Source organism: Orbicella franksi, chromosome 3, assembly GCF_964199315.1.
Source record: "Orbicella franksi chromosome 3, jaOrbFran1.1, whole genome shotgun sequence".
NCBI classification, from domain to species: domain Eukaryota; kingdom Metazoa; phylum Cnidaria; class Anthozoa; order Scleractinia; family Merulinidae; genus Orbicella; species Orbicella franksi.
In genome coordinates, this window is record NC_138147.1 from 5,172,489 (window position 1) to 5,185,323 (window position 12,835).

General features: G+C 37.8%; 3 protein-coding genes across 3 annotated transcripts; 2 read left to right on the forward strand and 1 right to left on the reverse strand.

Annotated features, from left to right (window-relative positions):
* The first annotated feature begins 293 nt into the window (after window positions 1–293).
* LOC145480809 (U7 snRNA-associated Sm-like protein LSm10) lies at window positions 294–4,909 on the forward strand. Its single transcript, XM_081459136.1, has 2 exons — window positions 294–655; window positions 3,762–4,909. The coding sequence occupies exon 1, from the start codon at window positions 299–301 to the stop codon at window positions 644–646; it is 348 nt and encodes a 115-aa protein (XP_081315262.1). The 5' UTR covers window positions 294–298; the 3' UTR covers window positions 647–655; window positions 3,762–4,909.
* LOC145480804 (protein FAM228B-like) lies at window positions 1,198–8,788 on the reverse strand. The gene is made up of 8 exons (XM_081459130.1): window positions 8,565–8,788; window positions 8,280–8,441; window positions 7,726–7,803; window positions 6,337–6,435; window positions 4,736–4,834; window positions 4,028–4,108; window positions 3,266–3,498; window positions 1,198–2,270 (listed from the first exon to the last, which is right to left on the reverse strand). Exons 1-8 carry the CDS (start codon window positions 8,664–8,666, stop codon window positions 2,000–2,002), a joined length of 1,125 nt encoding a protein of 374 aa, XP_081315256.1. The 5' UTR covers window positions 8,667–8,788; the 3' UTR covers window positions 1,198–1,999.
* A 56-nt stretch (window positions 8,789–8,844) lies between these two features.
* On the forward strand, window positions 8,845–12,818 carry LOC145480808 (profilin-4-like). The gene is made up of 4 exons (XM_081459135.1): window positions 8,845–9,312; window positions 10,692–10,826; window positions 11,556–11,661; window positions 11,852–12,818. Exons 1-4 carry the CDS (start codon window positions 9,196–9,198, stop codon window positions 11,878–11,880), a joined length of 387 nt encoding a protein of 128 aa, XP_081315261.1. The 5' UTR covers window positions 8,845–9,195; the 3' UTR covers window positions 11,881–12,818.
* Window positions 12,819–12,835: the final 17 nt, after the last annotated feature.

Below are 12,835 nucleotides of genomic sequence, written 5' to 3' on the forward strand. Positions count from 1 at the left end.
CATAGCGTATTACCCACTGGACAGGAACCGTGATGAACTAGCCTCCCCTCCCTTCACGTCTCACTACACTTATAATAAAAGGTTACTGTTAGACGTTTTATTTTCTGATGCAGAGCATAGAAAAGTCATTAGTATAGTGAAAATGACTATCAGTCTTGTTAAAAGAAAAATTTTACAACCTTCAAGAGATCGCCGGGCTGTTACTGTTTCTATTCCCCTCGGGTAGGGTAGGGGTAGTGTAAGGAGGGGTAGGGTAAGATAGATTTTGTCGTCGCGCAAAATTGTCAAGAATTTCAACATGGCGGGCGGTCGCGAGAGAGCTGTTTCAGAAAGAACACTTGTTTGTCTTTTGCAAGCTGTACAAGGCCATAGGACCACCGTAGAGCTACGAAACGAGTCATCTGCAGAAGGGCTGATCGAGAACGTCGATGGATTCATGAATATCTCGATGTCCGATATCACATTTACGAAGGGAAATGGCGAAGTGATGGACTTCCCTACAATGTTTATTCATGGCCGGCAGATTCGTTACGTTCAAATCCCTGATTTTATTGACATGAGAAAGGCTATTGACGAGCAGTTATCAAAAATAGGAAACACGAGGAAAGTTCCCGCTAGGCGAATGAAAAGGGGAGGAAAAACTTAATGCAGATAGGTAAGTAAAGTTGTAGAAGTGTATTGGGACATTCCATTTTTTATCCGCACCCCCACTATGGAAGAGCAGATTCCGACACCCTACTTTTTTGTTGTCGGAACCTTTGAAGTTTGCATCCGAGGGCTACAAAATTTTGTCGGCTTCTTTGAAAAAATATTCCGACAGGCCCTGCAGATGAAAAATGGAATGTCCCATTTCACCAATTTGTCATGAAACAATCGCCAGGTCACTGTAATCACTGGTTCAGCAGAAAATTCCCCTTCAAAACTGACAGGTGTGTTTATAATGTCGTACGTTTTAGGGTGTAAAGTATAAACTTTGTTGATTGAATTTCAAATGATATGCTAAGAGAGCTATCACGGTACTTTTTAGAGTTAAAAAATTGTCAGTGTCAATTCATTTATTGTTTTAGAATTGTTACCTCTGAAGCGAAGATTATGGTTCCTAAAGGGCTGCCTTAAAAATTCGGACAAGCACCGCTTTCAATTTACAAGAGAGTATCCCCCTCCCCCTCCCCCCCCCCCCCCACCCTCCCCTTGGGCAGAGAACCTTATACATTCTGAAGTGAGAGAGTCACAATGAGGTCATGGAGAGAGGGTTATATAAATTACCTGGTTAGTCAAGAACAAGAACCTTCAAGAAGCTAGGAACTGTGCTTTTAGGCTTCTTACTTTGGAACCTTCTCGGGATTTTTAATTTTGCACAATACCACCTGGGTCTTTTCCCTGCAGTTCCAAAAATTAGGCAAACCTTTGTGCTCCTCTGTATGCTGCTGCAAGTGACAGCACCTTTAACCAACAGAATGTGCTAAGAGACACACACATCACACTGTTTGGTACCAACTGAGGGTTTAGAACTCCTCTGCTTACATCTTTGATCTGTGGCTTGCCATTGTCCGCAAGCTTCATATTGTGAAATAAATCATTTTCTTTGAGGTTCAGCACTGCAGAAACTTTGTACTGCACATTGGTCAATTTGAAATATGTTCTGTTAAAACCATCAATGTGTAATTCAAACTGAATCTTTTTTTCACAACCTTTATTTTCAGTGACAAACATCTTTGATACAAATTCCTAGAAGTTCTGAGATACTATTATTCACAAATGACATAAATACCGTGGCCAAGTGACAAAAGGAGATAAGAAGTAGTGTCCATTCAACCTAGAAAAAATTCTTCTTGATGAAATTGATCATTAATTGAATTGAAAACGTCTAAAATTATTTCACTGTGAAAATATTTAGGGGTTGATAAATTTAACAACATTACACATTCGCATTTGAATTAGAAACATCTGCCCTATTCTCTTTCAATAAAATGCTTTATTTATAAAATCATTGTGCTCATCAATATGATGCATTAAGCCGCAGTTCAGGGTAATACTCAAAACTGGTACCAAGTGGCAGAACATTTGGTATCCGTGGGTGGTATGTCGTGTTCTGTTTAATGGTTGGGAGTTCTGGCCAGTCAAACTGAATCGTAGTTGAATGTTTTTCTCTAAAAAGCCGTCTCTTTTGTGATCTTAACTCGACATCGATTGTGTCTGGATTCCTCTCCAGTTTACTCCATTCTTCATAGTCTAGTTGTGAGTCGTTGTAGATTCCTTTCATTCGTTGCCTGGAAGAGGGAATTTAGTAAAAATAGAAGAAATAATTAAGAGGAAGTTCAAAAGAAATATTATTACTAGCAGTGAAACCCATGACTAAAGTACCATGAAAATGGGAAAATGTGTTCCTTATAAATGTGTTCCTATATAAATGTGTTTCTTATAATAACGTTTCTGTAACTGAAACTAATTAAATGTATGGTTTGTCAGGAAGGGTTTGTTAATATTATGGTTCCACATTGGACTGAAAGCCTTCAAGTATTGGACAGTTGTGCAATGTTCAAGGTTATACTAAGCGGAAAATATCACTGAAAGATTTTACACCCGCTTTCAGTGTTACGTGCATAGGCGACATCTTTTGACCATCTTTCAACATGCAATCTCTCAACTTGCTATGTAAATGGCTGAAAGACCGTTAAACTGTGAATTTTGCAATTTTTCCTGGTATTAGTGGAAAAATGACAAATAAAGGATACTTACTGACCTCAAATGGCTGAAGACGATTGTGGACTTTGCATGTTTCCCAATTTATGGGATAAATCAAACTATTTGAGTGTAGTCCATCGGCTCTCAATAGTGACTTCCGTTAGAATTGGGCTGTTATGTACCGCTTTTGATATTCAAAAGATGTAAACATTCACAATCAATTTATCTGTCACAGAATGACTTCTTGATACTCCTAGCCTTATTCTGATGTCAAATAAATCCATCTTTCATGACTTAGAGTCAAGTTCGACCGTAAAGAAGTCCATTGTGCTTACATTTTTGACGTAGGCCAGGTTACATAGCATGTCAAGAGATGGCATGTCGAAAGATGTCGCCTATGCATGTAACACTGAAAGCAGGTGTAAACTGACTCATTTTTTGGAAAGGCAATAATCATTAATCCATTGTGCACAGATATATTCAAGACAGGCAAGTTAATCAAGATTATAGTGGACCTTCTTTTGTTTTGTTTTGTTGCACAGTATTAATAAGCTGTTTTAAATTAATTTTCACAACTGACCCGCTTCTTCTCCTGACACCACTGTCAATATCATGTAGTTGCATTCTAAGCCATGTATTACACTCAGTGCCATGTCGTCCAAGAGGCACCAAGGGAGCAGGAGGGAGGCGCATTTCTCCTATTTCTTTGTCGCTCATTGTGTCTCCAGTGACGCATCTCACTACAGTACGATCCTCTTCAAGCCTTGTGCTTCCTTGTGATATCAGTGGATCATTTAGTTTCTTTGTTATTGCCTGAAATGTACGCCTCAGCTTTAAGTCGTCATCAAACGTCAACCAAGGCACATTAATTTTAAAACTTATTTTTCTCACAGACTCTAAGTGTATGAACTTTCTTTTTACTTTCTCTTTTGTCAAGGTTTTCTCAAAATACAAGCTTCACATTTATTTTTAAAAAATCTGGGCAAGTGCATTGTTAGAGTCATGTCCTAAAAGGTTGGTTACACGTATACATTAATTTCTTTGTAAATTATCTGAATCATTTTATTTCCTTATAGGAAAAACAAATTGTTCTGCACCAGCAAAATGGAAAGTGGAGGCCAGGATATCCTGCTTATGAGATCTTGTCAAGACTTCAACCTCTGAACAAGTCCATCCATAATGAAGTGCAGGGAAAACAACTGTTTAAAACATTTAGCTCCAGTTGTGGCAAGAAAATACTACATGCTAAGCTTGTTATTGTGTTTGTAATCTAACAAGCAAGCCAGGAGATAACTACCGGTAGTCTTGAGAACTTGTGGTGTGGTTAAATAAGAGGACTCACCTTCAGTGGAGCAGGCCTGTTTGCATTAAGGACAAGTGGATCGTATTCCTCAGGAGACATCACATCCAGGAACACAACACCCTGATTCAATACAACCAATAATTTGTTAAAATAAGGAAATCATCAAAGTATGATGAAGAGGAAATCTGGTGTTATTTTAGATGTTGCATGCAATGCCAACATTTAATTTGATGTGCCTTCAAGATGCTTGGCAATATGCTGTTTCCCTTTTCATGATGGACTGAAAATGTTCACACAAATTTCCAAGAAACAGCATTAATTTTGCAGTTTTCTCCCAGGATTTTGGTCAAGCCTGAGGCATTTTGGATTGCATCTGACAAAGCAATAAAATTAATTTTGGTACTTCAAAATTTTAGGACGGAAAGCAAAGTTTTTTGGTTATGAAATCTCCAGGTATGTCTAACAGACTCATTCATAAAAACAATGTTCTTTTTTCTAAGGTTTTTACTAGTCAGTCCACTGTTATAAAGTACTAAAAATGTAGTCTGAAGTTCATTTTGAAGCTTTTGAAATGTTACAGCTTTGAAAACATATTGGATTGAAACTGTAGTTAAAGCAACAGCAACTGTAGTTAAAACAACCTGTTTGTGTCATTACTTTTAAACAAATACCTGTTATTTGTTCTAAAAGTCTGTATAAAAGGGACTTACAAAACTAGAGATTAAAATGAATTATTTTATCACTCACTTTTCTATTACTGTAATCTAGATATTTTTTGTAGATATCTCTTTTCCTTCTGTCTAAGTGTCTGTAATTTGGACCATCCATTTCTTGATCTATTTTTTCCTAACAAACAAATTCAAGAACTTTTAGTTGTTAGCAATAATTTATAGCAATTCCTAATAAAAATCACATAATGTAGTTGGACTGTAGTGGGATCAAATGCATCCTCTCCTATTTAGCCACATGATAATCATTGACTACATATGGATTTATATAAACAGCATGCGATACAATTTACTAATACTGTTGTCCATGCCTGTAGTCCCTACATGATACAATTCAGCACTGTGTAGCCCCCAATGCAATATTTGCAAGAGATTTCAGTTACAATAGCCCTTTTCACATCTACCTTTGCTTATTTGCATTACAATAAAATCTAGCATGCATGCGAGGCAATTTCGGGCTATTTTGTAGTTTTAGCCCGAAATTGCCTCGCATCCACGTTGGATTACATTGTAATGCAAATGAGCAAAATTAACCGCGAAAAGGGCTATACTCTGACTGTACCTACATTTCACCCTCTGCATGCATTGCATGCCTATAAAGTTTGGTTGTATCAAAAGTCTGTTCCCCTTATGTTATTTTTTGGTACCATATTTCAAGACACTAACTGGCACTTTCTAAACCCAACAATTATAACAACTATATTTGGGAAAACAAAATCGACTGTTTCTCGTAGGGATATACAGTTACTAGGTATGTAATCTTTTCCAACTACACTTATTTTGCTTCCTAGAACATCAAGCACAAGTGACTGTGTTTTACCACCTTTCTCATCACCACGAAGATGCTCAGCAGAGTGTTTTTGACAAACTTCAAGGCATTTGGAAATGTGGTAAAACTCTGTCTCAAGTGACTGATATATCTTCTCAATCAAAGCTAAAACTAAGGAGAAAACAGAGAAATAACATCGTAAAAATCTATAAATCAGATATCCAAACAACATCACAGCTACGCTCTCCTTGTTTTAACTTGATTAATTCTGATACGGTTGTCAGAAATTTAGTTCATTAATACAGCTAGGAGTAAAACCAGGGGAAAATATGGCACATGGTACAAACTGGCAGCCCTGGTTATGAATATTTAATACTGTTTTCTTTTGAAATCAACCAATGTATAGTATAAGCATCAATGGGCGAATCTTTGCTGACATCATTGTTTACATTTTTCCTCATTAACATACGACTTTGTGCATAGAAGGCATCACGCTAGACATGATTTTATTAGAAAAATGTAAAGAGCTTGTGAAACTTAGTAAGTGGCGAAATTTTTGGCTCTTTGGGTGTCATATTCGAGGAGAAATTGGCTTTCAAAAACATCAAAATTTCTGTGTGGCAGAAGCTCTAATGAGCTCATACATTCTTTGTAAAATTGTGAGCTTTTAAACCCTCGTCGCACAAAAAGGATTCAATAAATCCCGCTCAAATTCCTTGGGACAGTTAATTGTGCTGTGCCCTTTCAATATTCAATATTAATTTCTTTGTAGCTCCATCAGAAACTGTATCGCTTATGATAATGAGGCAAATATTGTAAACAAAGATTCTCCTATAGAGGCTTTGCTTCACCTTTACAGGGCTGTACACACGCTCACTCCATTTCTTAAATAACATCTGCTTCTTTCTTTTATCGAGAGCTGCTTTGTGATCAATGAAGCTATCCACATCCTGTTGATATAAGGAAAATAAAAATTTTAGTGTAAGTAGAAATAATTTTGTAATTGAAGGGCCTGGACTAACACTAACCAGCCATCACTCTTGAGCAAATAAGATCTGATCTGCCTATTGCTGGCATGTGCTGTAGTTCGCACCCAACTTTCATGCCTATTTGTGATTTCTGATTTTACTAAATCAGGTAGTCTGTGTATAGAAAAATAGAGGTCATAGATGATATTGAAGGTTTTAAAATAGCTATCACTGGAATTGTTAAAATTAAAGAGTTTCAATAGATGTGATAATTGTGAATGTTGTTGTTTTCATGGAGTTTGAGTGCGTCTACATCCTGATTTCAACACCCACACATTCATGCATAGTGTAATTTTTTCAGCAAGAAGGTCATGGCCCGATCCAAGTTGTTTCAGAGTGATGGCTCTTTGGGGGTGTTGCTTACATCCATATACCAGTTTGAGATTTAGATGTACTGTTTAACTTTTCACAACATGGAAGATGACACTTTCAACCAAGATTATTAATATGTTTTATTAATTTTGTCTATTAATTTTGTTTGGCACGACAGAAGCACAACGTTTGAATTGCTGCTGAGCCAGAGTCGTGTAGCACGGCAAAGCTTGTCGAACTTAATTCCAAGTTTGATTCAGACACCGTGCTTCTGCTGTGCTTTTGTCAAACTTAATTTGTCAATTTAGTTTCGCATGGCAGAAGCACAGCATCTGAACTGGGCCTTAAACACTAAATCAACATGTGGCCACAAACCATTTAATATTAATAATGCCCACTTTAATCTTGAATGATCTACCAGAAAAGCAAAATTACAAATACTCTGGCAAGGTATTTAATTAAAATTGACAAGATAACTTTTTTAATTTTAAAACTGTGTTTTATCCTCAATCTAAATAATGGGTGATTGATTTAACTTGGGCATCATATTGTTTACAAAAAAACTTAGTCTGTCTGGGCAAATTATGAAAAATTTTAATAAATAATGATGTACTCAATTATACATAAGTTTCTTTGCAACACTTCTTTTACTGGACACTGCAAAATGACTAACTTCAGACCACTCCTCCACTGAAATGATTTTCTACAGTTGACTTCTTATAAGTGTGATAGTGGTCCCTCCTAGGGACCAAGTCTCTTGTAATATTAATTATGCTAATTAACACCTTGTAGTTAATAACCGTCTTTAAAGTTATCTCCACTACAACAGAACTAAGCCCCAACCAAATACATTGATCATTAAAATGGCTGAAATTTCAAGACAGGGATTTAGTTGCTTACCTTCACGAACGTATTCTCGTTGTCCAGAAGTGTCGTGTACATATTTTTAGTCGCCCGTGATTCAAAGTCGGTCCTTTCCTAAACAGAAAGGAGACAAAAAAAAACTATTGTCTAACACTGCTGGTGACGAGCCATTCTCTTTTATTTTCTGGTCTGTTCTGTATGTTTGAAAGGCAGCGGGGGATAGATAATTGTTTTTCCATCCTTGCTGTGACGAGTTAATAATTAAATGTTTCGTTAATTAGATACAAGTAAATTCTTTTGGAAATATGTATCCCACAAGAATTTCTTCCGTATATTTGGCTTTGGTTACTTTCAGGGACGCCAGAATTTTGTTTCGAAAGCAGGCGATATCAAAGCCGACAGCTGCAGCTTCCTTGACGGTCAATATTCTCTATATTCTTTCTCTCCCAATGATATGCATATTAGGAACTTAAATGTTCCCAAGTGGAAACTCTCTGAACTTAAACTGCGTAACTGTTAATTGCAAATTTATCCAGAATTTGTAGCGATTAAACTCCCTGAATCAATTAACAGTAACATTTATTCTATACCTGGATATTTCGGACGGATTTTTCATTCAGCCAACTCTGTATTCTAAACGTGTGGTCGGAAGGACAAGCTGACTTAGCGCTGGCAGCCCTTACTTCCGAGTGATCGCCCAAAGACTTCGTTCTCTCGACTGAAGACGCCGAAGCAGCTCGTCTGTGATGATCCTGCGATAATAACAACGTTTTAGATTAGAACTAGAAAGTGGTTATAGCCCGTAAGACAAGGACCAGTTTGTCTTCTACCAAATATACAGTACAAGCGGATTTCAAACACAGCGATGACTTCACCCTCGCTATCTCATGTTTATCCTTATCGTCCAGTAGCTCGTCCAGGATATCACAAGTGTGCACAGAAATACGCCCATTCACGGGGCGCTTTGGCCGAGACATCGCCGTGTTTATTTGCTGCTTTGATGACTTTCTGTTCTTATGAGAGCTTCCTTTCTCAAACAGACTAACGATCAATAACAGAGTCGCCAACAAGTCACAAAATATTGCGGCTTGAAACTTCACGTGTAAATTATGAATCGTTCCCTTGACAACGTATCAGCTGTGTATATGATCTTCCTTTTATGCTGGGGGTGGGTGAGTAAACTTGGGTAGCTCACCTGTTTGTAGGGAACTGCCTCAAAACTGACTTTGAAAAATTGAAAACCAGCAAAATAAGAAACTAATTGTCTACTTGTTACAGGAAAATATTGGTAAAAGCTGTTTGCTTCTGCTGCTTGACCCTGCGATGGAATTTCTTAGACACCGATGATTTTCTTCCCTACTATACCTCCATCAGTACTTTTTGCGTTATGGTCCCCCTGAGCTGAGAGGTTGATAGAGTTACTTCATAGCGATTTTTAGCGCTTCAAAATGTGGAAAGGGCCAGGATTTTGTGTGGTTATGTTGTAATTCTAACACTAATTGAAGAATGAATCAACTTCAAAGCCTTCTACACGACTCTTTAATCGCAACTGGTCACGTTCAGCACTGCGCCATCATTCGAAGAAAAGACACTTCTCTCCGGGCAAGCACAGTTGGGTTTTCGGTAAGGCTAACCCACAAGTAACTTTAGGGGAATAAGTCGGATAGAAAGAGGATCTATTTCTGTCGCTAGTTGAGTGAAACCCTTTTGATAACCCAGAACTAGTGCAAATGATATGCTGTGCCGTAGGCAAGTCTAAATTATTGCCGCCATTTTGCTTGACAAGTTCTGGGATGTAACTTATGCGGAGTCTTCCGAGTTACTAGAGCTAACGTGAAGCTAAATTTTCCAAAGTTTTATTTCTCGAGAGCTGAAAGTTGACCACCTGTTGCGGAGAACGGGAAGTATATATTGCATAAAACAGAAATATGGCATAGATGCTAAAGGAAAATTCTATAAATGTGAAACTATAATTTCCCGCCAGCTTGAAACTGCATGCATGCATGCAGAGGGTGAGAGCTTATTCTAAGCGTACCTGGAGGCCTCTTACTTGTTTAGGATCCCGCAAAGAAATGCTAGCGAGAGGCGGGGCAGGGAAGAGTGAGTTTATTTTAAGAGTCATGTTACCAGTTCAGCAACATTTATAATTCAGAAGAACCTGTAAAATTTAAGCTGCATGCTCAAACATTTGTAGTCCATGAAGGAAGATACTCCACAAAGTGTATGAGTATGGTGAGGGTTTGAGGCCCAATCAAAATAACATTTTTTCTATCACATTTTAGATCTCAACCAAAACACCAGCCTTGTGCCCGAAGAGTGACTTCATTCCCCTTGATCGATCAACTGATTGACTGATTGACTGATTGATTGATTGATTGATTGATTGATTGATTGATTGATTGATTGATCGATCTGGGAGCAAGTGACCCAGTGGAAACAATAAAATTGGAAAATCCAAAAATATCAGACATCCAGTTGAACTGCACATGCTTAGCTGACAAGCACTTGCTGCATTCAAGTCCCCGGTCACTTCCATTGTTTTCAAACCAACTAGGCCTGAGCTAGGCATGCACAAATTATTCAACTAGATCAGATACATATTCAGATTCAAATCATAACTTCTCAGGGTCACTTGCTTCCCACTCACTGGTCAAGACTCTGGGCACAAGGCTGAACCCAAAATTCAAACCTAGTTTCAGACCACTCAAATCAGTGTGTGTCTCTTGGATAATTTACCTACATGTAATGTGCCTAGAAATGCCGTCTGGATTAAATAAGTGAGATTCCCAAATTTCTGATGGTAAAAGTAATTATTTACATTATTTTCACAAAGGCAAATGTCAAACTCCAAACCCCTTGGGACCATTCTATCCCTCCCCCTCCTTTCCTAAATGTACCACATTTGACAGATAATGATTTTGTACTATTTTGTATAATTGCTTGTGCTCATAGTGGCTCTTTGTTTATTTATCATTGACTGCTGTAATTTATCATCATTTCAGCCCTCTTTGGACAATATACATGCCTTGGTTCATTCATTTACAAACAGTTCACAGGCCAGAAGGGAGGGTCTTAAGTTCCAGGACATAGTTTATGAATGTGTCAGGGCCGACAGATTCTCTGTGTATGCCAAGCATGTAAGTGTAACTGGTAACTGTGGTGCTTGTATTGACGTAGAGGATTTGGCCAGGCTACAGGTCTGTGAGACATGTTCATGTACTTGAAACTTTCAGCAAATATTATCTTGTAATAATTATGCCAAGGCCAGTTCTACTCTAACTTACTCAGTCTTTGGACCATAGCAATGACTAGACTTTGGTTTACTTTAATTTTATGGGAGATAATGGTAAGATAATGCAAACAATAAGACCTAGTGGCACACACTGCAGGACTTTGATTCCCAGAAGGGGTACTCCCCTATCATGGACTCGATATGGGGTGGCTCCACCTGAAAGGAGTCCTTTCTCAGGCTGAGGGCATTTAAAAGGGTAGTTCACGAGCTGAAGTATAGAAAAGGATACTATAAAGAAAAACTGTCATTTAGGTGTTCAAAATACCGCGTACAGAATGGTATATTTATTTAGTGACAAGGTTTTTTGGGTTTCAAATTATCAGTTTGGGGACTAATAATTATAAGGAAGAATGTTTTTTTTTTTTGGTGAACCTCTTTTGGGTAGAAAGATTTCTGCAGGAGGATATCTTTATGATCGGTTTAAGTATATGATTGTAGGCATTTGAAAGGTGTACCATTTTCTATGGAAGATATACTTATAAAGCTTTGCATTGTTCCCCTTCCCTGGCCTTTGTAAGCTGTAAAGTGTCTTGCCAAGGAAATAATCTTATGATTCAATTCTCTGTACATTTAGGAAAGCAGTGGAATTATATTGGTGAAGACAGCTACGCTGTTGTTGGTGGCCACTTACACCCCAGAAATGAGTCCAAGTATTTGTGTGGAGGCTGTTGAAAAACTGGGTAAGTTTGATTTAAAATAACGTGTACATGTAGATGTATAGAGAAAATAAAGCCTGTAACTTATATAATAAAAGATATTTGTTAGCCATACTGATATGGAGGCTGCCAGAATTAAAACTGCAGTGGTTGTAAGAAAATGTAGGTTCTTTAATTATAGAGATCTGATTGTCATGTTCTTTTTCTGTTGCAGCTGACTATTTCAGGGAAAAGGGAAAGTGAACCATCGACCAGTAGCTAAATGACTGTATAATTTATATTCATTAATATATAAAGTAAAAAAATTACCTGGTGGTCGTGGATCAATCCTTAGAGATTTCTGGAGGTTTTCTACAGCCTGTCCATGGACTGTTATTCATTAAGAAGAAAGATGGTCATGAATAACCAACTAAACAATTTTCATGTTGTTTTGCAATGTGCAGGATATTTAAGCTTAATATTTCTTTCACAAAGAATGTTTACAGCCAGTTTTGCTTGGTTATGATCATTTACAGACAAATTTAGTTCTTCTCAAGAACAAAGAGTGAAAGTTATATAATGGCAAAATAGTATAACGAACTATTAATATGTTTGTAGTGTTTTATACAAAAATAAGACTACACCCAGAATTTTGATGAGCTGCACCTTGTTGACTATTTCTCATACAAACTGAGAGTGAGTAATTTACCATTCTCATCCCCAGAGCCCACGATCCTTCTGGCCTGTGGCAGGGATCAAGAGCTCTGGGCTGGTCCGACACCAGAAGTCCGCAATTCAAGGACTTCCCATCAAATCTGGCAAATCTGATTGGCTGAGAATACCAAACAAATACTTTGCGCATGCTCAGAAAATCGGGTTCAACCAGAGCTCTGGATCCCTGCTGCAGGCCAGAAGGATCGTGGGCTCGGGACGAGAATGGTAATTTATAGGTATTCATCAACTGAAGGTAAAAGGTAAACCAGCATCAGGCCAAGAGGCCCATACAGCTGGAGCTTATTATGGTTTCTGTAACACTAAGCAACTAGAGGTAATCTACTCCCCCTTGGATGCCGGATGCTAGTGTATTAGAGGGTTATTGCCGGGCATTAAATTTGTCAGTACAACCATTTTTATATTACTTATTTTTAAGCCAAAACTCAGGAATCTTATTCCCTTTCAAGAGCAGCACACAGGGTAATGTTCTGACTGCAAACATGAC

What these genes read in the sequence shown, in the direction of transcription:
- LOC145480809 (XM_081459136.1), top strand. Translation starts at nt 299, where the DNA reads ATGGCGGGCGGTCGCGAGAGAGCTGTTTCAGAAAGAACACTTGTTTGT.
- LOC145480804 (XM_081459130.1), bottom strand. Translation starts at nt 8,666, where the DNA reads ATGTCTCGGCCAAAGCGCCCCGTGAATGGGCGTATTTCTGTGCACACT. An exon ending in AATCCGTCCGAAATATCCAG is followed by an intron (nt 7,804 to 8,279) that starts GTATAGAATAAA and finishes CTTTCTGTTTAG; the next exon opens with GAAAGGACCGACTTTGAATC. An exon ending in ACAGGCCTGCTCCACTGAAG is followed by an intron (nt 3,499 to 4,027) that starts GTGAGTCCTCTT and finishes CGTACATTTCAG; the next exon opens with GCAATAACAAAGAAACTAAA.
- LOC145480808 (XM_081459135.1), top strand. Translation starts at nt 9,196, where the DNA reads ATGAATCAACTTCAAAGCCTTCTACACGACTCTTTAATCGCAACTGGT. An exon ending in TCTCTGTGTATGCCAAGCAT is followed by an intron (nt 10,827 to 11,555) that starts GTAAGTGTAACT and finishes CTGTACATTTAG; the next exon opens with GAAAGCAGTGGAATTATATT. An exon ending in GGAGGCTGTTGAAAAACTGG is followed by an intron (nt 11,662 to 11,851) that starts GTAAGTTTGATT and finishes TTTCTGTTGCAG; the next exon opens with CTGACTATTTCAGGGAAAAG.